The following is a 25,340-nucleotide window of genomic DNA, read 5'->3' as shown; positions in this document are numbered from 1 at the left end:
AAAATATTTCTTTGGATGAATTCAGTAATACATCAGTGAAAAACAAAAAGCTTTACCTTTTATTCCTGATGAAGTGCAATAAAATACGTGAAAACATATGGTAGTTACTAATGGGTCAGTATATGATGTGCTGTCATCAGTTACATTAGTATAATGACTTTCCCATTCTTCCATCAGCGGCTCTTAAACTTTATTTACCCTTTAGTATACCTGCACAAAATGATCTGCTCCAGAGGCATCAATAAATGAGTTTCTCCTGCTGTAATTCAGATCATCCTTTAGGCTGCCTCCAGAGTGACCTTTCTAACACACTGATCCTAACCCTTGCAGAAACCATCCTAAAAGTATAAATGACTTGATCCCAGCCTTACTCATTTATGCTGTGCAGCCAAGGTTGAGAGTCACCACTTCAATTATTCTGCTGACTAAACAGTTCTCTCTCCACACTTCCTCACTCCTGCTCTCTGTTACTTCTTTGGAAATATATATCGAGAATCCTTAAGGCTTAAGTATTTGCCCCACTGCCACCTCTATAAAATCCTGACTTCTTTGGGTAGGTACAAGCCTCCCCTTTGCTTCCGTAGGAACTTGTGTCTGCCTCAAAAAGTTACTAAATTGTAATTATTTTCATATTTTTCTGATAGTAATAATTATATGGCGTTTATTACATATCAGACACCATTTTAAGGTCTTTATCTATATTAACTCATTTAGTCATTACAAATAACCCTATGAAGTGGGTGCTCTTATTACCTTCACATGACAGAAGAGGAAGTCAAAATACAGAAAGATTACGTAATTTGCACAAGATCATACAGATGATAAGTGGCAGGCCTAGAATTTTAAATTCGGGCTCTCTGGCTCAAGAGACTCATGCTCTTAACTTCTTTGCTGATTAGACTGTGAGCTTCTGGAATGTGCTGAACTGATAGTCTGTTGGGTATTGATTCTTGGTACTTCTACTAAAACTTTGAAACTTTTAATTCTCTTGGAGCAAGATAAGGTTTTGTTTGTAATTTGTTAAGATTCATAAAGGTAGTATATCACCTGTTCTCTCAAGCTACATATTTTATTTACAGTAGGATTATTATATAGAGTATATGAAGTTGAGCAGTTCAGTCTAGTTCTTGCTGTTGTTTTTATTTCAATTAACTTGAGAGATTTTAAGAAATGGAAATTCTGTATGTAACTATTAACGGTTTTTTTCTACAGTAAAAATGAAATATGCCGAAAATGTTCCCCACAACATGACAGAAAAGGAATTTTGGACACGTTTCTTTCAGTCCCACTATTTTCACAGGGACCGGCTGAATACAGGGTCAAAGGACCTCTTTGCAGAATGTGCCAAAATAGATGAAAAAGGTAACTGTTCATCCCTGACACACATTAAATTTAATTTGCTGCTCTCTCGTCATAATGTTGTTAGTGAATTTTTTATTCCTAAAAAAGGCCAGACTTGACCAACTTTTTATTTCATTCATTTTCTAGGGTTAAAAACAATGGTTTCATTAGGAGTAAAAAACCCATTACTTGATTTGACAGCTTTGGAAGATAAATCATTAGATGAGGTAAGTGGTATTAAAAGAATTTCTGAGAGGGGTGCCTGGCTGGCTCAGTTGGTAGAGCATGAGACTGTTGATCTAGAGTTTGTGAGTTTGAGCCCGATGCTGGGCATAGAGCCGATTAAAAACAGAAAACATATATATTTCTTAAGGTTTTATTTATTTGAGTGAGAGGCAGAGAGAGCATGAGTGGGGGGAGGGGCAGAAGGAGAGGGAGAAGGACAAGCAGCCTCCCTGTTAAAGCACAGAGCCTGATGCAGGGCTCGATCTGAGGACCCGGAGATCACAACCCGAACCAAAATCAGATGCTTAACCGACCAAGCCACCCAGGCATCCCACAAAAAAACAAATTTTAATTAAAAAGAACTTACGAGAGAAAACAGTCTTTATTAGAAGTGCTTGTCAGTAGCACTGTTTACTATTAAAATTGCCTTGAAAAATTGAAATCCCTGTATGAATTGCTCAAACTTTTTTTTTTTTTTTTTAAGATTTTATTTATTTATTCGACAGAGAGATCACAAGCAGGCAGAGAGGCAGGCAGAGAGAGAGGAGGAAGCAGGCTCCCCTAGAGAGCAGAGAGCCCGATGCGGGGCTCGATCCCAGGACTCCGAGATCATGACCTGAGCCGAAGGCAGCGGCTTAACCCACTGAGCCACCCAGGCGCCCCTTGCTCAAACTTTTTTAAAGGAATTTTTCCCCCATTGGTACATCTCTAGGTAATGTGAAGGCTTAACATATTTATGAGTCCAGCTTTATTCTCTGGTGTTAATCTAAAGAAATGTGAATAAATATCAGTAGGCCAAGGAAAGATAACCGTTTTTCTGTAGCCCACTGAGCACACCTGTGACCCTTGGCTGCACACTAGTTCCATTAAGTTTCAACAGGTAGACCACCAAGTATGTACCACCTACCTCTGCATCTTGACCGTAGACTTACAAATGTATCCAGTCATGGGGAAAGATGGGATCCCTTTTGATTGAGGCAAGTTCCATCCCTGTGCCTACTTATAAACTAGGAGCCTACCTTCCTCAGTTACTCTCTTAACACTCAGATTTTCGTTTTCTTACCTTTCTTTTGGCTCCTCTTCTGCTGGCCATATACACATGCTTAAACCTTCCTGTCTTCTTTTTCTAAATTTTTTCCTTTATTTTAGTGTATGGTACTCACAAGGTAAGGAAATCAGTGTTAAACTTTTGACCTACAGTCTCTAGCGGAAAATAATCCTTGGTGCCAAAATGAGTTGTTTCCTTAATGAGATTGAGTTTTATTGGTAATTCTCCACCTTCAGGCACTTCCTTGGTGAATTTCAACATATTAAAACATGGCCCTCCTAAATCATCCTGAAAAAAAATGAAGCTTTGTGAAGCTTAGAGGTATAGCTTAATACGGGGAAGAGATTTTAGTGCCTTTTTTTTTAATTTTTTTTAAGATTTTGTTTATTTATTTGAAAAAGAGAGAACAGAAATTACAAGTAGGCAGAGAGAGAGGGAGAAGCAGACTCCCCACTGAGCAGGGAGCCCGTTGCAGGACTTGATCCCAGCACCCTGGGATCATGACCTGAGCCCAAGGCAGACGCTTAACTGACTGAGCCAACCAGGCACACCATTAGTACTTTTTAAAAATAAAAATGAAAATGATGGTATATTGGGGTGCCTGGCTCAGTTGAAAGAGCATGCGACTCTTGATCTCGGGATTTTGAGTTCGAGCCCCACTTTGGGTATAGATTACTCAAATTTTTTAACTTTAAAAAAATTATATATTACACATATTTATGTGTGATTTTGTTCTTCACTTTGCCTATTATCACTATTAGTTCCAGCTAAACCATAGTTGTTAAGTAGATAAACTATAAAACCAAACTACCTGGCTTAGATGCTCCCTTTTTTTTTTTTTTTTTTTTTTTTTTTTTTTACTTTTTTAAGCCCAGTTTTCTTATAAAATGAGGTCAGGCAGAGGGAGGAGAAGCAGATTCCCCACGGAATTCCCCACTGACCTTAGCAGGGGGTAGGAAAATTGAGGAGATGTTTGTTATGGGTACCAACTTACCATTAGCAGGTAGATAAGTTCTAGAGATATAATGCACAGCATATAGTCAACAGTGCTGTTTTATAAACTTCAGAGTTGCCACATCTTAGTTGTCTGTCCACAAAACATGAAATGATAATTACATGACATGACAGATGTCAGCTTTAGGTTAGTCCTATTGCAATATATAAATAGCAAGTTAATACCTTTTTTCCTTTTTTTTTTTTTAAAGATTTTATTTATTTGACAGAGAGAGATATCACAAGTAGGCAGAGAGGCAGAGGGTGGGGGGAAACAGGCTCCCTGCTGAGCAGAGAGCCTGATGTGGGGCTCAATCCCAGGACTCTGAGATCGTGACCTGAGCCGAAGGCAGAGGCTTAACCCACTGAGCCACCCAGGCACCCCAAGTTAATACCTTTAACTTATAAAATGTTAATATGTCAATTATAACTCAATTGAAAAAATCCAATACAAAGAAGGTGTTGACTTTATAGGATTGCTACAAGAGAAGAGTGTGGTACACAGTGAGTGCTCAGCAAATAATAGGTGTTACTGTCATTTATGTTTTTTAGTGCCCTGTATTCCGTTTTATGGAAATGTAAACATTTACATAACCAATCCCCATAATAGAAATGTTAGGTGATTCAGTTTTTCCTTTGGTGCCTCTTTTTCCTCTATCATCCTCTGGGTGTTGTAATTCTCCCTTGATAAGACTTTGGTACATGTTCTGAATACGTTGTCTTCATTCCATTGCTTTAAATACTAATATGTAGGGGCGCCTGGGTGGCTCAGTGGGTTAAAGCCTCTGCCTGCGGCTCGGGTCATGATCCCAGGGTCCTGGGATCGAGCCCCGCATCGGGCTCTCTGCTCAGCGGAGAGCCTGCTTCCTCCTCTCTCCTGTCTGCCTCTCTGCCTACTTGTGATCTCTGTCAAATAAATAAATAAAATCTTTAAAATAAATAAATAAATAAATACATACATACATACATACATACATACATACATACATACTAATATGTAATGATGAATCCAGGTAACCCTGTCTCTCTGACCCCAGAATTCCAAAATTATACATCCCACCTACTTACTTGCAGTCTTCACTTAAATACTTCACAGACACCTCCGCATAGATGTAAAATGGAGCCTTTTATTCCTCTCTTAAACCTATTTGTTCCTGGGTCTTCTCTGTGTCACACACACAAAAAAACATTACCATCAGAACTCCTTAGTGGTTCAGTCGTTTAAGTGTCTCCCTCCAGCTCAGGTCATGATCTCGGGGTCCTGGACTAAAGCCCCACGTTGGACTCCCTGCTCCATGGGGAATCTGCTTCTCCTCCCTCTGCCTGACCCCAGCCCCTGCCACTTATGCACATGCGCCCGTGCTCACATTTTGTCTCTCTCTAAAATAAATAAAATCTTAAAAAAAAAAAAAATTACCGCGGACTAAGTTGCTCAAGCGGAAACCTGGGAACCTCCTTGATTCCTCCTCTTCCTTCACCTCCAACATTCAGTTCGTTAGCAAGTCCTGTATAATACATCTCCAGTTTGTCTACATCTGTCCATCTCCACACTTAGATCCTCTCACTGTTATTAGGCTACCGCCATTTTTGTCTTGATTGCTTTCATTAGCTTCCTAATTGAGACTCCTGTTTCCACTTTTGTTCCCTGTAGTTACTTTCCCCTAACAGGAAAAGTTATAAATCAGATCATAGTAGTTTTCTGCATAAAACTCTTTGGTGGATTCTCATTGAACTTAAAACTTCTACAAGGCTCTTCTTGATTTGGCCTCTGCCTGCTTCTACCTCAGTATGGGCCACTTACACTCATTTATGCTCTAGATACCTTCTTTCAGGTCCGTTCCAAGTTTTCTCTACCTCATGGTCTCTGCACATGCTATTCCTCCTTCTTGCTCTTTTCCCTAACCAGCTTCTTTTTTTTCTTTTTAATTTTATTTAATTATTTATTTATTTGTCAGAGAGCACGCGCGCGCACACAAGCAGGCAGAGTAGCAGGCAGAGGCAGAGAGAGAAGCACTCTCCCTGCGGAGCAAGGAGCCTGATGTGGGACTTGATTCCAGGACCCTGCGATCATGACCTGAGCCAAAGGCAGCGGCTTAACCAACTGAGCCACCCAGGCGTCCCTCCCTAACCAGCTTCTACCATCTTTAAGACAGCTGTTCAGACTGGTTCAGGAGAGACTTTCCCTAAGCACTGTGTGAAGTAGCTCATCCTCTCCGTCCAGCCGCTGTATCGTGCCCCCCTTCTTTATTTTCTTGATGCCACTTGTCATTTTCAAAAGAGATCTTCTCTTAGTAGAGTATAAGTTTTGTGAGGGTACCTCTTATTTACTGGCCTGTCCCCTACACATGGCATAGAAAAGGCATCAGTAATTATGTGATAAACGGATGAATGCTGTGAGTCTTTTCATAATCTTTCATTTAGCCATTGTAGCCTTATGTTTCACCAATCCCTGACCCACCCTTCATTCCAGATGTGACTGCAGTACAGAAAAAGCCGGTGACACAGTATGCATTATGTTGTTTTTACACCTATATTTAAGCAGTTTCCTCTCCCTGAAATGTTACTGTCTTCGTGTCTGGCTTGTAAGAACTGGATCGAGTTATGATGCTCCCTCAAGCTTTTTTGAACCTACCTCTGCTCTCCTCCAGTGGGATTAGCTACTTCCTCTCTTTTAGCACATAGAAGCCTTAACTGTGTACTGGCTTACAGCCCAGGACCCTACTAACTAGTATTCTGGCTCCTTTGGCACAAAATATTAACTTGCTGTCTGTAAGGCTTAGCACAAACTCAGTACATATTTGAAAATATTTGAGTTATTTAAAAATATATATATACATTTGAGTTATTTTACAGAGCTTGGAAAAATTGACTATCCTTGCTTAAATAATACTTAAAAAATTATATAGCTAGAATTTGAATCCCTATTTATATGATTCCAGAGTCCATGCCTTTTTTTTTTTTTTTTTTCACTGTATTCTATTTCTTCATTTAATATTTTGCTAACTTTAGGGGCGCCTGGGTGGCTCAGTGGGTTAAAGCCTCTGCCTTCAGCTCAGGTCATGATCCCAGGGTCCTGGGATCGAGCCCCACATCGGGCTCTCTGCTCTGCGGGGAGCCTACTTCCCTTCCTCTCTCTCTGCCTGCCTCTCTGCCTACTTGTGATCTCTGTCTGTCAAATAAATAAAATCTTAAAAAAAAAATATTTTGCTAACTTTATCCAAAACTCTTTTAAAAAAATTTACGGTTTGGGGCAGTCAGTAGAACATGCAACTCTTAATCTCAGGGTTAAGTTTGAACCCCACATTGGGTGTAGAGATGACTTAACTCTTTTTTTTTTTTTAAATATGCAGTTTAAATTTGTTTTGTTTTGTTTTGTTTTTAAGATTTTATGTATTTGAGGGGGCACCTGTGTGGCTCAGTTGGTTAAACGACTGCCTTCGGCTCAGGTCATGATCCTGGAGTCCCGGGATCGAGTCCCACATCAGGCTCCCAGCTCCATGGGGAGTCTGCTTCTCCCTCTGACCTTCTCCTTGCTCATGCTCTCTCTCTCACTGTCTCTCTCTTCTCTCAAATAAATAAATAAATAAAAAAGATTTTATGTATTTGAGAGAGGAAGAAAGAGCACAAGCAGGGGGCAGAGGCAGAGGGTTCAGAAGCAAATTCCTTGCTGAGCAGGGAGTCCGATGTGGGGTCAACTCCAAGACCCTGGGATCATGACCTGAGCCACCCAGGTGCCCCAAAATTTATCATTTTAGATTAAGATTGTTCTTTTGATGCCAGAAGGAGAATGTTGTATTTTTTGTGTACATAACTTTTAAAAATATTTATCTGTAAAAATTGAGTAATGCTCAGAATTAATACAGTCCAATCCTCCAGAAAATATTTTCAGCTAAGTGTGTCTCTCATAATGGAGAAGAAAACCAGAACTTTATTTTGATTTTTAATCTTCCAAATTGTTTCTTTTAGGGCTATGGCATTTCTTCCATGCCATCTACTTCTAATTCTAAGTCCATAAAGGAGAATAGTAATGCTGCCATCATCAAGAGGTTTAACCATCACAGTGCCATGGTCCTGGCAGCAGGTCTCAGGAAACAGTTAAGTATACATGCAAAAGTGCAATAACTGAGCTTTTCAAGGTAGCCAGATGAAATTTTCTCATTGTTCTGCTTGTGATTTTTAACATTTCCTCCTTTGTTTTAAGAGAAGCACAAAATGAACAAAATGGTGAGCCCAGCAGCATCGATGGAAATTCTGGAGATGCAGATTGCTTCCAGCCAGCAGTCAAAAGGGTACGGGTAAAAAGTTCAGGTTTAGAGCTCAGGTTTCTTCTGACAGCCTGTATAACTGCTAGAATTTTATGTTAATCCTCGATTACCTCAGGTGACTCCATTCTTCTGACCAAGACATTAAGCATTTGGCATAAATTGTAGAACATTTTAAAGAGTACCTCCTCGGTTTTAACTTGCCAACCAGCTTTCCATGCACTCCTGTTAACTGTTCTTACTGGTTTTGTACTCTTTTTTTCCTTCACATGGACACGTACACACATATTGACATACAGTTTGTGTTCTGGGCAAGAGTATTCAACAAAGGCAAAATAACAGAAAGAAAACCTAAAGGTTTGTGTATATGATTTTAAAAGATAGGATTGGGGCCTCATATCAAACCTAGCATTTCAGAGTTAGAAATGTGTTCTTACTAAATGTTGAAGAAATCATTTGGGGCTGTGTGGGAATATGGACAGAATTATCTACTTCCATATTTCCTTCCTTGCAATTTTGCCAAGCTACTCTACCTCTCTGTGTTTTCAAATTCCTCCCCAATTATAAAAATAAGTACAATAAAGGTTTCTTAGAGGGCAATCAGGCAATATGTATTAAAATTTTTGTCTTGCCCTTATTCCATTTTTGGGACAGCATTTCATTTTGGAGAGTTATTTAAAGAGGAAAAGATGTGCATATATTTAGATACAAATACTTATTTCAATTACTATAATCGCAAACATTCCAGTACTAATATCATTGGTATGTCCATATAGTAGAGACTGATGCGGTCATGAATAACTTGAAAAGGATTAATGACATTCTGAATTTAAAAAAGAGTTCACATAAGTTTAATTCATAAAGGGGCGCCTGGGTGGCTCAGTGGTTAAAGCCTCTGCCTTCGGCTCGGGTCATGATCTCAGGGTCCTGGGATCGAGTACCGCATCGGGCTCTCTGCTCAGCAGGGAGCCTGCCTCCTCCTCCTTTCTCTCTCTGCCTACTTGTGATCTGTCTGTCAAAAAAAAAAAAAAAAAAAAATCTAAAAAAAAAAAAAAAGTTTATTTCATAAAAAAATTAAATTCCAAGAAATTAGGGGCACCTGGGTGGCTCAGTTGGTTGCACATCTGCCTTAGGCTCTGGTCCTGATCTCCCAGGGTCCCGGGATTGAGCCCCACATCGGGCTCTCCTCTTGGTGGGGAGCCTGCTTCTCCTTCTCCCTGCTTCTCCTTCTCCTTCTGCCTACTTCTCTGCCAACTTGTTTTCTCTCTTTCTGTCAAATAAAAATCTAAGAAAAAAAAAATAAATTCAAGAAACCATTTTTGAGTTGCTACAAGTATTAAGGGGTGGGAAACAAAAATGAGTAAGAGTTCTTATCCTCAGAGAGTTTAGTGTCTATAGGGAAGAGGAAATCAAAAGTCTTTCAAAATAAAACTTGTAGTTTTTGTGTTATTTATACTAGGAATCAAAGAAAATAAAAATTCATAAATTAAATGAAAAGTTCACAGAACAGACTATGTGATACAATTTCACTTGTAAAAAAAACTTTATGAACTTTTTAAAAACACCTTCAAAAGAATACGTTAAATGGTTATCTTTCTGTAAAGGAATTACAGATGAGTCTTTGGTTCATGCTTCAGTAACTTAATGTTTCTACAGGCATATACACTTTTATTTATTTTTAAATCAGAATTTATGTATTTATTTGACAGAGAGAGACATAGAGAGGGAACACAAGCAGGAGTGAGAGAGGGAGAAGCAGGCTTCCCGCCGAGCAGGGAGCCTGAGGTGGAGCTCAATCCCAGGATCCTGGGATCATGACCTGAGCTGAAGGCAGACACCCAACAACTGAGCCACCCAGGCACCCCGCATATACACTTTTTTTTTTTCTAAGATTTTATTTATTTATTTGACAGATAGAGATCATGAGTAGGCAGAGAGACAGGCAGAGAGAGAGGAGGAAGCAGGCTCCCTGCTGAGCAGAAAGCTGGATGTGGGGCTCAATCCCAGCACCCTGGGATCATGACCCAAGCCTAAGGCAGAGGCTTTAACCCACTGAGCCACCCAGGCGTCCCTCGCATATACACTTTTAAAACTAAGCCACAGGCACCTGGATGGCTCAGGCAGTTAAGCGTCTTCCTTCAGCTCAGGTGTGATCCTGAGGTCCTAGGATTGGGCCCCACATTGGGCTCCCCACTCAGTGGCGTGTCTGCTTCTCTCTGTCCCTTTGAACCTTCCCCTTTTCTCATGCTCTCACTTTCTCTCACTCTCAAATGAATAAATATTTAACAAAGCCAATAAGATTTTTTTCTTTTTAAGTTTTTATTTAAATTCCAGTTAGTTAGCATATGGTGTAGTATTTGTTTTCAGGTATACAGTTTATTCTTTTTAAAGGTTTTATGTATTTGAGAGCGAGCATGAGCAGGGGTCGGGGAGAGGAGAGGAAGAAGCAGACTCCCTGCTGAGCAGGGAGCCCAACATGGGACTCACTCCCAGGACCCTGAGATCATGACCTGAGCCAGAGGCAGCCACTTAACTGACTGAGCCACCTGGGCATCCCTACAACTTAATGGTTCAGTGCTTACATACTACATTACCCGGTGATCATCACAAGTGCACTCCTTTAAAAAATATTTGTGAGTTGAATAAATACTTTTTTTTCTGGCTAAGGAAAGTGAAATTAAAATGAAAGAGGAGTTTAAGATGAAATCTAGGAAATGATGCTTTTCTTTGCGATACTGTGGCACTAAGTACATTTGATTTTTGGTCATTAAAGATTTGTCAAAAATCATGGTTTCTGTGAATTTTCACTATGTTCAATAATAAATGCTGACTCTAGATGTTCTTTCAAATCAATAGTTTGAAATAGTCTGTTGTGTGTTCTACAGAAGGGTTTTATAGAATGGGAGATTCAGAAGTAGTAATAGAGTCCTTACTTTAATGGAGTTTCCAGTTAAGTAGAAGAGTCAGGTCACCGAATGAGGCCTTAGCACAAGTGTAGGATTTGGGTTATCATGGGAGGTTAGGTTAGAGACATGACTTAGGTAGGGAGCAGCAGGGATAGGAATGAGCTTGATGTTTGTAAAAAGTAATGAAGGTCAGATTTTGGTATGCCTTGAAGTTGGTGGAAAGGTGGAGAGTTGAGAAAGTAGTAAAAAAAAAAATTAAGTTTTCAGGTTGACCTTTTTTGAGAGATATTTAATAACTGAAATGTTTTGATTCTACTCTTGGTAGCTACAGATGAGGGTTTATCAGGTGAATTTCATAGCTATATAAGGGATGAAATATTGTAGAATTAATTTCACAAACGACCATGTAGATTGCTTTCCTATATCTTTTTTAATTAACATGGGCTATAGAAATTTAGCAGTCTTTTACTAGCACAGGAGAAAACAGATTAGTAAAACCAAAATAAAGAGCACAGAAGTAAACCCAAATACCTGGAGAAATTAAATAACATATAGTAAACATGGTATTTCAGGATCCACAGGAAATGACACACTATTTTACAAATGGTGTTGGGAGAACTGATGAGTAAAAAGAATTTCAGATTCCTTATTCCAAATTAAATACTAAATGGATCAAAGATTTAAGCAAAAAATTAATCCACAGAAGAATAAGCAGTAAGGGAATAATTAAAACCAAACAACACCAAATGAGAAGAAAAAGTATTTACAACACGTAATAAATTAGTCCTGCTTATTTGGTGGAAGAATAGGAAAATACACCATTTTCACCTGCCAGATTGTAGGAAAGCAGGTATTGTAAGCGGTTGGTGAGAAAACGAGTTGTGCCAGTTGTTAGCATAGTCATCTCTAGGAATTGAAGTTCATGGTGGTAAAACTTCATGTTTTACCCTGTGTATAGTTGTACTTTTTCAATCATGTTCATTACTTTTATAAGGAAAAGTACCATAAAAAGTGCTATGTTGATAATTGCAGGCAAAGTTACAAGAGTCTATTGAATATGAAGACTTGGGGAAAAATAATTCCATAAAAACGATTGCACTAAACCTCAAGAAGTCAGATAGGTAAGTTTGGTCAATATTAACTTGGGCACAACAGTTACGTAACACAAATCACTGCAGAGTATATTCCACAAGTATAGCACTCAAGTTTTAAGTCTCTTTGTTACCATAAGAATAAACTATCTTTTTTCCTTGAAAACTTAATTTGTGCATTTCAGAAAAGGATGCTTAAATGATCAAAGCCAAGATAAAAATGTAGTTCTCTGTGCAATTTTCTTACTGCCCTTATGGGAATTAAGTTATTTTACTCAAATCTGTTTAAATATATTATTTTTTGCTTTGGGGACATGGAGACTGCTAAAATATTTGAAGGACAGCTGTTTATTCTGTGTGATTAGTAATTTCTTTCTTCTTTGCTAATCTTTAGGTATTATCACGGTCCAACTCCAATCCAGTCACTACAGTATGCAACAAGTCAGGACATTATTAATTCTTTTCAAAGTATTAGGCAAGAAATGGAAGCTTATACACCCAAATTAACTCAGGTGGGTGACTTGTACTGTTTGAAAACCAGAATTCCCATAGTTCTTTCCTTAGTTTATGAGTATAGCCAAATTGAACTATATAAACTGTTTTAATTGGGTTTAAAGACATATTTCTACAAATAAATTGAAAAAAAATTTTTGGCACATTCCAGAAGTATCTAAAGTTAAGATGATAATGAAAAATAGATGAGTTTTGTGATTGCTAATTATTTTCCTCCCACGTACACAGTGTTATTGGGGAAATTTCCCAGATTTCCAAAAAACTGGACATCACTGTCTAGATACTCTACATAACCTCAAACTAGAATACATAAAATTGAGCTTATTATCTATAGCTCTTATTCATACTTTTCTTTTTTTTAAGGATTTTATTTATTTATTTGTCCAAGAGAGATCACGCACAAGCAGGGGGAGCAGCAAGCAGAGGGAGAAGCAGACTCCCCCTGAGCAGGGAGCCTGATATGGCATAATCCCGGGACACTGGGATTATGACCTGAGCCAAAGGCAGATGCTTAACCCACTGAGCTACCCAGGCATCCCTCTTATTCATACTTAAGTTGATCTGGAAGTCCTGTCCATTCTTCAGTATTTCTTGACTCCTTGGTTTAGGCAGACATGATCAATTTTATTTAATCTTACCACTCTGCAGCTTAAAACTTTCACTGCCTCCTTTCATTGGCATAGCAATTGTCTGAATGCCTTTGTCTGGCACACAGAGCTTTTACAGTCTGGCCCTAATCCACGTCTCCAGTTTCAATTCCAGCTGTATCTCTACCATTCCCTTCCACATACAACCAAGAGTCTTCTCTCCAGCCTAATACACTAAACTATCTAGAAAAGAGAGAAAGCCTGAGAGAGAAAGCTCAGGCTTTCTCTCTTCTTAGAATACCTTTAACCTGTTTCTGCCTCTGCAACCTAATAATTACCCAAAACTCAGGTCAGATTTCATTGTCTCTGTAAAGCAATCTCAACATGCTCAGTAACAAATTTGGGGCAGGGGCAGGGAGGGTGTCTGTTTTCATAAACCCTGAGGCAGAGTTCATACATGTCTTGTAGTGCTTGTCACATATTGAAAGTTATTTTCTTACTTTTTATTTTGAAGTGATTTCAGATTTATAGAAAGTTGGGGGAAAAAAAAGTTTTCTGGCCCATTTTGAGAGTAGAAACTCTGAAATATTTCAGTTTGTATTTACTAAAGATACTCTCATAAATAATGCAGTTAGAGAAATGATGACTTAACATTGATAAAGCATTATTATCATTATTATCCAACCTTTTAGGTCTTAGGAAAATTTTACCAGTTATACCACCAATTTCCGTTACAGCAAAGAAAACTTTTTGGTCCAGCATCCAAGTCAGGTTCATAAGTTGCATTTAGTTCTCATGTCTTTTTAGTGCCCTTTCAGATGGAACCATTTTTCAATCTTTGTTTTTTCATGATCTTGATATTTTAGTAAAAGCCAGTTTTTTGTAAAATTCCCTCAATTTGAGTTTCTTTAGTGTTTCCTCATGATTGGATTCACATTATGCGTTTTTGGCAGGAATATCACAGAAGTGAGGTGTCATCCTTAGTGTATCATATCAGGAGGCGTGTATTTATTTTTCCTAACTTCCAATCACTCGGGTAAGGTAGTATCTACCTGGTTTCTCAACCAAAACGTTACTGTTTTTCCCTTTGTACTGAGTTATTTTGAGAGATACTTTGAGACTATATAAAAACTGTATTTCGTATCAAACTCTTAGCCGTGAATTTTGTAGAATCCATTGGTGATTCTTACCAGAAACAGTTACTACTGTAGTGGTGGTTAAATGGGGTAAGAGTGAGCGAGTACACAAGCAGTGGGAGGGACAGAGGGAGAGCATCTTAAACAGGCTTCACACTGAGCGTAGAGTCTGATGCAGGGCTCAGTCTCACGACCCAGAAAGCATGATCTGAGTTGAAGTCAAGAGTTGGACGCCCAACTGACTAAGCTGCCCAGGTGCCCCAAATGGTGATTTTCTAATTCCATCATCCCTTCTACATGTGGTGACACTTTGCTAAGACAAAGAGCTTCCCTTTCCTTCTTGCATATTAATTATATCACAGAGGAGTCATGGTTTCTTAGGTTATTCTTTGGGTTATGAACTGTTGCTGTTTTTTGGTTTTTTGTTAAACCAAGGTATGATTTACATACAGTAAAATTACCTTTTTTCAGTCTCCTGGAAATTTTAATAAACATAAACAGTTGTGTAACCACTTACACAATCAAGTAAAAAAGCAGTTTTTTCACCCCCAGAAATGTACCCATGCTTCTTGTAAACATCAACATTCTGGCAGTGTTTTCTTCAATTTTTGAGCACCTCCTTTTTGAGTACCTTACTTTATGGAACAATGAGATAGATGTTCTAGGTTTGTCTTAAGCTTTCCCCACTCCAGCCACAAAATCTTCTTTAGTGCTGGGTAGATTTAGATACCAAGATTTGGGGGTGCCTGGGTGACTCAGTTGGTCAAGCATCCCACTCTTGATTTCAGCTGAGGCCATGGTATCAGGGCCGTGAGATTGAACCCCGCATCAGGCTCTGTACTCAGCATGGAGTCTGCTTGAGATTCTCTCTCTCTGTAGAATAAATAAATAAATCCTTTAAAAAAAAAAAAGAAAAGAAACCACGACCTGGGTACAGTGTACTCATTGCTGTTGGGGTATCATTTGCTGCTGGTGTTACTGTCCCTTCCATGGGCAGAGCTGAGAAATACATATATGTATATATATGCACACATAATAAATTTGGCATTACTTGGCTACTTTTTCTTTCTGGAATATAATTGTCCAACATCTGGCCCTTGGGCCCAAGTAGACCATCCTAACTTTTTTAAGCTGTGGTCCATCTTAGATATTTAAATTCTTCCCCACACCTATTCTGCATCCCAGAAATAATGCTGTATCTTAGATGCATGGATTGAGACAGAAAGGCCCAAGAAGTTCTCTGTCCTTGGGTGTGTATACCTGAGTGCAGCCCAGGGCTAGTCATCAATCACTGAAGCTTCTGTTTCTGACATGTCATAACATTTCTGACAAAAGGAAGTAGGAATGGCATGAACGCCCATGTTCCCTTGACTCATGGTTGTCATGTTCTGTACGCTTACTCCAAGTTGAAATTTTGTTTTCATCCAGTCCATATACACATGGATTTCTGCTTACAAAAACATCATTGAAAAGCCTTAGACGGGGGCGCCTGGATGGCTCAGTCATTAAGCATCTGCATCTGGCTCGTGTTGTGGTCTCAGGGTCCTAGGATCGAGCCTCTACATCAGGCTTCCTGCTCCGCAGAGAGCCTGCTTCTCCCTCTCCCACTCCCCCTGCTTGTGTTCCTTCTCTTGCTGTCTCTCTCAAAAAAAAAAAAAGAAAGAAAGAAAGAAAAGCGTTAGACATACTAACCCTGCACTTGAGCTATTCACCGAATGATTTGTTCCTCTGTAACCACAGTGCCTGGCACTTGTTAGGCAGTCACTGAATAGATAGGCCAATTACTTCCCTAACTGTTGATACTGACAGAGTGGGGAGTATGCTTTTCCCCTTTGGCTAGTTGTATTCACTTCCTTGGAAAGTAACAGACGATCTATTTCTGCTCTGTTGAGGTTTTTGTTTCCCCAGCTGCCGGCAAGTATATGTTAATGTGTTGTTTTACTTCGCAAGTTGAGTTGGTGCTTAAGAAAGGGCTTTTACTCAGCAAAAGGGTGAGTTTTGAGGTCTAGAGTCTTGCCCAGTATTGCTGGAAGACTGGTAGATACTCTCTTTCTGTGCGCACTGTGTTTCTGGCCTCAAGCGAAGTCCTTCACTCTGGCTGCTATAAATTATGTATTGTGATACAGGAATAAAGATGTATGCTGTAAAACTGAAATAATGAAGTAAGGAAGATGGCAGGAAGAGGAAACCCACTTTGTGTGTCCGTTTCTTTCAGGTTCTCTCAAGTAGCGCTGCCAGTAGTACGATCACAACGCTGTCACCCGGAGGAGCACTTATGCAGGGAGGGACCCAGCAAGCCATAAACCGTACGTGTGGAGCCACTTTCTCACTGATTAAAGCGCTAAAGAGCGAGTTGGGAGGAATGCTAAAGTAATTAGATTGGATTTTCTTTGGGGCATTTCTGACACTTCTGTTTTTATGCATATAGATCCTGAGATCTATTTAGAAAAGAGCTTTGGTTTCATGATTATCTTAATATTACAAACAGTGGTACATTGTTAGTCTCCCTATATCATATGAAAAGCTTTCTTTTTTGCTTTCTAACCTCTTAGAATAAAGGGAAACCTGAAAATTGCTCCAAAATCTCAGGGAATTTGAATTCTAACATAGCAACAAAATCATTACCTTACCTCAGGTTAGCACGTCCTGGCTTGGCATAGGCTAAGTGCACATGTGCAGATTTATTCTGTGAGTGGTCCTTCTTTCAGAGAGTGTCCATATGTGGAAATAACTTTTATCCTATTCTTTTTTCTGCAGAGATGGTGCCAAATGATATTCAGTCTGAATTGAAACACCTTTATGTGGCTGTTGGGGAACTTCTACGGCACTTCTGGTCCTGCTTCCCTGTTAATACACCATTCCTAGAAGAAAAGGTCAGAATTGATTCCAAGCACAGCCAGCTGTGTGGTAGTATCACTTAGCGACGTGTTATTTTGAAATTAAAAAATTGTATTGAGTGTTTACCATGTGCTAGACACTCGGATAGCTACTTGCATACGTTAATTTAAGCCTACAGCTTAAATGGAGTAGGTATTCAAACCCTAAATGGAGTAGGTATTCAAACCCATTTTATAGATGATGAAACTTGAGATTCAGACAAGCTTATAACTTAATGATTGTACATCTTAAAACTTGTGTCAAGCTGTAAGCCACTGGGAGCAAATAAAGAACGGAGATCCCAAACAAGTCACATCAATAAAATTACTTATTTGGTATATTTTGTAGAAATAATGAAATTCAGACTGAGATTGACAACAAATATAGCACTAGCTATTTAACACTAATACTCTTTTAACCAATTAAAGGACAGTTGACAAATGGGAAAATATTTATAGTATTAATAGTAATAGTTTAACTATATAGATTACTCTTTTAAACAACTCTTAAGAGAAAAGGTTAAATACACCATTAAAAATAATAGGCAAGGGGCGCCTGGGTGGCTCAGTGGGTTAAGCCTCTGCCTTCGGCTCGGGTCATGATCCCAGGGTCCTGGGATCGAGCCCCGCATCGGGCTCTCTGCTCAGCGGGGAGCCTGCTTCCTCCTCTCTCTCTGCCTGCCTCTCTGCCTACCTGTGATCTCTGTCAAATAAATAAATAAAATCTTTAAAAAATAATAATAATAATAGGCAAGGGACTTTCAACAGGCATCTCACTAAAGAATGAGATGAAGAAAGAAATTTTCATACTCATTAGTAGTCAAATAAATTATCTTTAAAGCTACAGTGAAAGAACTTTTTTTAATCTGTGGTTTTTAAAATAACAAAAAATTTAAAATTACCAGTGATGGCCAGGTTGCTAAGAGTCCTTTCTTCCATTACTCATACTACCTTTTTAAAAAATGCTTTGACCCAGAAATTCAGTGTTTAGGAATTTAAGCTAAGGAAATAATTAAGAATATTTAGCAGTAGAGATGTTCCTCTACCACTGTCTCTGAAAGCAAATGTGGAAGTAGCCTAATTAGCTACCAGAAGGGGTATAATTAAGAAGCATTTGCTATGCATACTTTGAAATACAATGCATCCATTTTAAATGATGACTTAAGTGAGTATTTAATGACTGAAAGATGTTCGTGTTAAGTAAAATTTTAAAACAGTATAATAAATATGTTTATACACATACATAAAAAATATTGAGAGGGGTGTGAATTATGAACCACAGTGTTTATGAACCACTGAGTGGTGGTAAATACTGTTTCTTTGCCTGAAGCCAGTTAATCTAGTGGAAAAAAGTAATAATAATAACCTTCCTATGTGTGTTTTTCTCTTGTTCCCTATAGGTTCTTTTAGATTTCTGTATAATTATTTTTGTCATCTTTTGTAGGTAGTAAAAATGAAAAGTAATTTGGAACGATTTCAAGTTACGAAGCTCTGCCCATTCCAAGAAAAAATTCGGAGACAGTATTTAAGCACAAATGTAAGGCAACAATATGATTTTGGCCTGGTTTTCTTTCTCTGTGTTGCAAAATGGTGAAATTAACTTTGTTTTCATGTGAATGAGTAGATACATTTGGGGTTTCTTTTTTTTTTTTCCCTGTTGCTCAGAGTATGTTTTTTTGTTGTTGGGGGTTTTTTGCTTTTTTTTTTTTTTTGTAATTTTTGTACCCAGTGTGGAGTTCTCACTCACGACCTGAGATCAAGAGTGGCATGCTTTTCCAACTGAGTCAGATAGGTGCCCCTCTGAGTACTAGTTTTTAAATACAAAATGTATCATACATTCAGAAGAGTGTATAAAATACCTAACACTTTTTAAAACAATAAAACAAGTATTTACCCACAAACCATCATAAGAAATGAAACAATACCAATACCCATAGATATTCCCTATCCAGTTGCCTACCCCTCCCTCTTCACAGTCTTCCAAGGCCACCACTAACCCCAGCATTTGTAATAACTCCATGAGGTTGGTTGATTGGTTGGTTGGTTTACTTAAAACACTCTGTCTCCATGGTGGGGCTTGAACTCAACCCCACATCCAGAGTTGCATCCTCTACCAGCTGAGCCCGCCAAAAGCCCCAATCGTCTCTACACTTTGTTCTGTAGATTTAGAACCTATGTGTATGTCCCTAAAAATTTACTATTTTGAAAACCTGAGGAGCAAGCACAAATCTAACCCTGCAAAGAAGGACAGAATTGCTACTCTATAACAGGAGACCTCAGAGTGGCTGCATTATGGTCTGCCTTCTGCTTCCCTGATTGCTTACAGTAGGGTGGGGCTGTGGGTGAGGGAGCAAATGAAAAGTGTCATTTTGTGTCCAGGAATTTTAACATTGTTTTTAATGCAAGGCTAGAGCAACCTGCAGGAGACAATTTTTTGTATCTGTTATGCCGGCGGTCTTCTCTGAGATGAAGGGGAAGAGTATATACAAATTTAGGATTTAGTATTTCAATAAGTAGGTTAATCAAAAGGTGTTTTACAATTGAAAGCTGAAAATTCTTCATCAGTAAGGTTTTTGGTGTTTATTCCCTAAATGTTCTAAGTGGTTTTTCTCAAAATGATAGTACTACTTACAATCAGGAAAGCAGCTTGAAGTACCTTCCTACAAGAGAGCAAGGACAACACATAAGTTTCAGTTCACTTGCCCTTCTTGATTGTAACTGCCTGGAACACTGTGGTAAAAAGGACTCAGGCCATGTACGTGCAATACCTCAAAGACGTTGCAGATTTGGTTCCAGACCACTGCAGTAAAGTGATGTAAATGATTTTTTCTGTTTCCCAGTGCATGTAAAAGTTAGGTTTACACTTTCCTGTAGTCTATTAAGTGTGCAGTAACATTACATCTTAAAAAACATTGTATATCCCTTTTTTTTTTTTTCCTTAAAATTTTATTTACTTACTTGAGAGAGCACAAGCAGGGAGGAGAGAGAGAAGCAGGGAGCCCCATATGGGGCTTGATCCCAGGACCTCGAGATCACAACCTGAGCCAAAGGTAGACGCACAACCAACTGAGGCACTGCAGTACGTCCCTTAATTAAAAATGGCTAAAACTTCTATCCACCTGAACTTTCAGAGAGTCATAATCTTTTTGCTGGTGGAGGGTCTTACCTCTGTGTTGGTGGCTGCTGAAGGTTGGGATGGCTGTGGCCATTTCTTAAAATAAGACATCAGTGAAATATACTGCCTCAATGGGCTATTCCTTTCATAAACAGTTTCTCTGTAGCATGCAGTGCTGTGTGTGAGCATTTCACCCATATTAGAGCTTCTTCAGAGTCAGTCCTCGCAAATCCTGCTGCTGCTTTATCAGTTAAGTTTATGTAATATTCTAAACCTGCTGTTGTCATTTCACAGCATCTTCACCAGGAGTAGATTCCATCTCAAGAAACCACTTTCTTGGGGCGCCTGGGTGGCTCAGTGGGTTAGGCCGCTGCCTTCGGCTCAGGTCATGATCTCAGAGTCCTGGGATCGAGCCCCGCATCGGGCTCTCTGCTCTCTAGGGGAGCCTGCTTCCTCCTCTCTCTCTGCCTGCCTCTCTGCCTGCTTGTGATCTCTCTGTCAAATAAATAAATAAAATCTTAAAAAAAAAAAAAGAAAAAAAAGAAAGAAACCACTTTCTTTGCTCGTCCCTGAGAAGCAACTCCTTAGATGCCCGTCATTCAGTCACATGTTCAGGCTCCACTTCTAATTCTAGTTCTCTTACTGTTTCCACCACCTTGCAGTTACTTCCTCCATTGAAGTCTTGAACCATTCAGAATTAACCATGAGGTTTGGAATCAGCTTCTTTCAAATTCCTGTTAATGTTGATATTTGACCTGTTACCATGAATCACGACTATTCTTAATGGCATCTAGAATGGTGAATCCTTTCTTTTTCTTTTTCTTTTTTTTTTTAATTAATATTATTTATTTATTTATTTATTTATTTATTTATTTGAGAGAGGGAGAGAGAGTACACAAAAGCAGGGGGAGAGGCAGAGGGAGGGAGAGAAGCAGACTCCCCGCTGAGCAGAGAGCCCCTCAACTCCAGGCTCTGGGATCATGACCTGAGCTGAAGGCAGTCACTTAACCACCTGAGCCACCCAGGTGCCAATAGAAATGTGAATCCTTTCCAGAAGGTTTTCATTTTACTTTGAGTAGATCCCTCAGAGGAATCCCTATGTATGGCATCTAAAGCCTTATGAATTGTATTTCTTAAATAGTAAGACTTAGAAGTCAAAATTACTACTCAAATTCATGGGCTACAGAATTATGTTGGGTTAGCAGGTATGAAAGCAACATTCATCTTGTACATCTCCATCAGAGCTCCAGGGTGACCAGGTGCGTTGTCAGTGAGCAGTAATATTTCAAAAGGAATCTTTTTCTGAGTAGGTCTCGACAGTGGGCTTAATATTCACTAAACCGTGTTATAAATAGATGTGCTATCATCCAGGCTTTGTTCTGTGTATAGAGCACAGGCAGAAGAGATTTATTATAATTCTAACAGCCTTATAATAAATTCTAATTTATTATAATTATAACAGCCTTAGGGTAATCAAATGGTAAGTGAGCATTGGCTAAAACAAAGTCACCAACTGCATTAGTTCCTAATAAGGGGATCAGCCTGTCCTTGGAACTTTTGAAGCCTGGAATTGCCTTCTCTCTAGCTTTGAAAGTCCTAGATGGCATCTTCCAGTAGAAGGCTGTTTTGTCTCTATTCAAAATCTTTTGGTTAGTGTAGCTACCTTCATTAGGTAACTTAGCTCGATCTTCTGGAGAACTCTGCAGCTTCTGCATCAGCACTTGCTGCTTCACCTTGCACTTTCCTGTTACAGAGACTGCTTTTTTCCTTAAATTCATGACTCAGCTTCTGTTGGCTTCAGACTTTTCTTCTGCAGCTTCTTCACTTCTCTCAGCCTTCATAGAACTGAAGAGAATTAGGGCCTTCCTCTTCATTACCAGACCACTAAAACTTCATATCAGCAATAAAGCTGTTTTGCTTTCTTACCATCCATTCATATGTTCACTGGAATAACACTTAATTTTTTTTCAAGAACTTTTCCTTTGCATTCACAACTTGGCGAACAGGCACAGTGAGGCTTTCTCAGCTTTCAACAACACCTTCCTCACTAACCTAAATCATTTCTACCTTTTGATTTAAAGTGGGCGATGTGTGACTCTTCCTTTCACTTGAACACTTGGAGGCCATTATAGGATTATTAATTGGCTTCATTTCAGTATTACGTGTTAGTGAATAGGGAGTCCTGGAGTAGGGTAGGGAACAGCCATTCAGTGGAAGTCAGAACACAGAACATTTATCTATTAAGTTTGCCATCTTACAGGCATGGTTCACGGTGCCCCAAAACAATTGCAGAAACAGCAAAGTCACACTGGCTATAGATTACCATAACAGTATAATGATGAAAAACTTTGAAATGTTGCTAGAACTACCGAAATGTGACAGTGAGTGTGAGCAAATGCTGCTGAGAAGATGGTACTGATAGACTTAATCAGTGCAGTGCTGTCACAGACCTTCAGTTTATAAAAACACATAAGCATGATAAAATGTTGCATAATAAGGTATGCCTGTACAGCCTTACATGAGGGTATGGCATTCATCTCCTAATTGGCATTATGGAACCACTGGTGACCATCAAGCAAATTAAATTATTTTTATGTATTTTCCAGACAGAACTAAATAGCCTAATACTTCATCGCCTCCCCCACCATAGTGATAGCAGATGGGGTAAATAAGAGTGTTTTGTTTTGTTAATTCTTTTTTTTCACCAAAGATTTTATTTATTTATTAGAAAAAAAAAAGATTTTATTTATTTATTAGACAGAGATTACAAGTAGGCGGAGAGGCAGACAGAGAGAGAGAGAGGAGGAAGCAGGCTCCCTGCTGAGTAGAGAGCCTGATGCAGGGCTTGATCCCAGGACCCTGGGATCACGACCTGAGTGGAGTGCAGAGGCTTTAACCCACTGAGCCACCCAGGTGCCCCTTGTTATTTTAATTCTGCCTCAGATTGAATCTAATTCATTGCCATACTACAAGGATTTAGGACTTCCTGTCCATTATCCACATACTGCCAGAACTGATTTACAGATTTTATAAGACTGTTAACTTCCAACCACATAAACACTGTCCATCTCCACAAAGAAACGTTCCTTCAAAAAAAGACATTTTCCTTCAGGAGTCTTTAGCAGCTTAAATCGGTGTGGTCTTGTTGACTGCTAGTTATATCCATGACAGGGTAAAATCCTTTTCTACTCAAGATACATAGTCCTGACCTAAGGTATGACAATAGTACCTATGTGAAGCATTGACACCATTTATATTTTCTTTAATCTACTGCGTTATATTGAAATTCTGTAACATTGGAGCTGGAAAAGACCATTAAAAACTTGGAAAAGTGCTTCACAAGATGGGCTGTGCAGCAAAATTAGCTACAGGAGCTTTTTGAACATCAAAGATCTCATCCCACACCTGCTACATCAGAATCTTCAGGAGAGCAAGGCATTTTTTTCACCTGTTCTATAAAATAATGTTGATGCCACCCTCCTGGTTTTAGCCCACAGACTAGTGTTTAATCTAGAAGTCATCATATTAGTACACCTCCTTCACTTGACAGAAGAAACTGAGCCTAGAGCCCAGTAGCAACTTCCTTGTTGTCTTATAGCCGGTTAATGACAAGCCAGACACTGCAGTCCAAACCAAGCAGGCGAACTCCAGCCTCTATCCCACCCTCTCTTAACCTTTTATACAAAACCTGTCTGCAGATACCCTCACCGAGGGCTTGCAAGTTGCCTCATTGGGGTAATACAAATGAGCTTGGAAACTACACTCCGAAGTATGTGCCAGATCTGGATCAGAGGCATTCACTTCCCCTGCCTTTGCCCAGTTATTGCTTAAGTGTCTTGCTGTGTTTTTCAGTTGGTAAGTCACATAGAAGAGATGCTGCAGACCGCCTACAACAAGCTCCACAAGTGGCAGTCACGGCGTCTCATGAAGAAAACGTGAAGGATCTGTGGCTCTCGCAAGTTTTTGTGAAATTGAGAGAACTGTGACCTGCAGTGACTCTGGAAACCTGGCCTGAGACATGCCAGTGATCACACAGAAGTGACGAACATCTGCACCATGCCAACTCTTGGAGCTGATGCTGTTGTACTTGCACATTGTGACCTGAAAGGAAAGGAACTGTGACTAAACTCAAAGCTGGGGAGGTAAATTAAGGCAGAACCAAAATGAGCTAAGTTGCAGATACATGTGTGTGTGTGTGTACACACACACACACACACACACATATATATATCTTAAAGAGACACTGTTTACTGCAGTTACTCAGGAACTGCTTTTGATTCACATTAAGCTGCTTTCAGAAACTTAAAAAAAAAAAAACTTTTTAAAAGGGTGCATTGATAAAATCTGAGGTGTTTTTTTTTCCTTTGTAAATTTTTTTCCTAAGTTTATGGCACAGGGTACACCTTAAGTATTTCTCCTCCGTCCTCCACTTGGATCCTCAAGCTGTACTGAATTCTAGTTGTCCCTTACATCAGCAGGTTAAGAGAGTACTTTCAAGTAAAGCAGAAGGAGACTGTTGCTCAACCATCAGGAAACAGTTATAGTCAGAAGACATCATTGGTCCTGTGTTTCCTACGGAAATAAGAAACAATAAATGTTGCACTGAATGTTTGTGGTTTGGAGTCCCTAAATGATTAAGAGGGAACATAACTTGCAGAAAGTTGCGTGGGGGTTTTTTATGCAGAATTTTGTCAGAAGACAATGGCGCTGCATGTTTTTCTTTGAGTGCAAATGTACATTGCTAAGATTTTTTTTTTAAGATGGCATGTGCTTTGAAAAGAGGAAATTGCATTTTTAAGAGTTTAAAAATCTTATGAGTGAGAAATATAAGAAATCTTACTTATTTTCACTTCTTTAGAAAAAAATAAAAGATGTTTCTCATATCTCCTTTTCTCCAGTATCTGTTACTGTCCTTGGCGAACCGATAATCATTGCATAGTGACTGAAAAGCCTAAATGCAAAAAAAAACAAAAAAACAAAACAAAACAAAAAAACATTGTTTCTGGAATCATGCCATATTTTGTTCCTAATAGGATCAACCCCTGTTTAAGACTTTATAGATGTCTTATATTTAAAAAGTAAAACTTTTTATAGATACTCTTTTAACTGTTAAGACATCTTGTGGTTTCTCATGGGTTACATTTATTTGGGTGGGCCACTCATTCTTTTTTAAAGCCATTGTACAAGCTGGTTGTCTTTCCTTTTTTTTCTTGCTTTTTAAAAAAAAATTTGTTTTATTGGAGTATG

At 39.0% G+C, this 25,340-nt stretch overlaps 1 protein-coding gene across 2 annotated transcripts in view; it reads left to right on the top strand.

The window, feature by feature from the left end:
- The window catches only part of LOC111149996 (general transcription factor IIH subunit 1), a 39,123-nt gene extending 14,703 nt beyond the window's left edge, over positions 1-24,420 (top strand). For both annotated transcript variants that reach the window (XM_022507297.1, XM_022507298.1), the window contains exons 6-15: positions 1,213-1,362; positions 1,489-1,568; positions 7,574-7,701; positions 7,809-7,896; positions 11,808-11,896; positions 12,261-12,378; positions 16,318-16,408; positions 16,860-16,975; positions 18,423-18,515; positions 23,946-24,420. In XM_022507297.1, the coding sequence (XP_022363005.1) occupies positions 1,213-1,362; positions 1,489-1,568; positions 7,574-7,701; positions 7,809-7,896; positions 11,808-11,896; positions 12,261-12,378; positions 16,318-16,408; positions 16,860-16,975; positions 18,423-18,515; positions 23,946-24,032 (1,040 nt within the window). In that variant the 3' untranslated portion in view covers positions 24,033-24,420. The remainder of the gene's footprint in view (positions 1-1,212; positions 1,363-1,488; positions 1,569-7,573; positions 7,702-7,808; positions 7,897-11,807; positions 11,897-12,260; positions 12,379-16,317; positions 16,409-16,859; positions 16,976-18,422; positions 18,516-23,945) is intronic.
- The last annotated feature ends 920 nt before the right edge of the window (positions 24,421-25,340 follow it).

Source organism: Enhydra lutris, unplaced genomic scaffold, assembly GCF_002288905.1.
Source record: "Enhydra lutris kenyoni isolate GAN:26980312 unplaced genomic scaffold, ASM228890v2 scaffoldscaffold22, whole genome shotgun sequence".
Taxonomy (NCBI): Eukaryota; Metazoa; Chordata; class Mammalia; order Carnivora; family Mustelidae; genus Enhydra; species Enhydra lutris.
The sequence above is the reverse complement of the archived record's forward strand: the minus strand, read 5'-3'. Positions and strand labels throughout refer to the sequence as shown.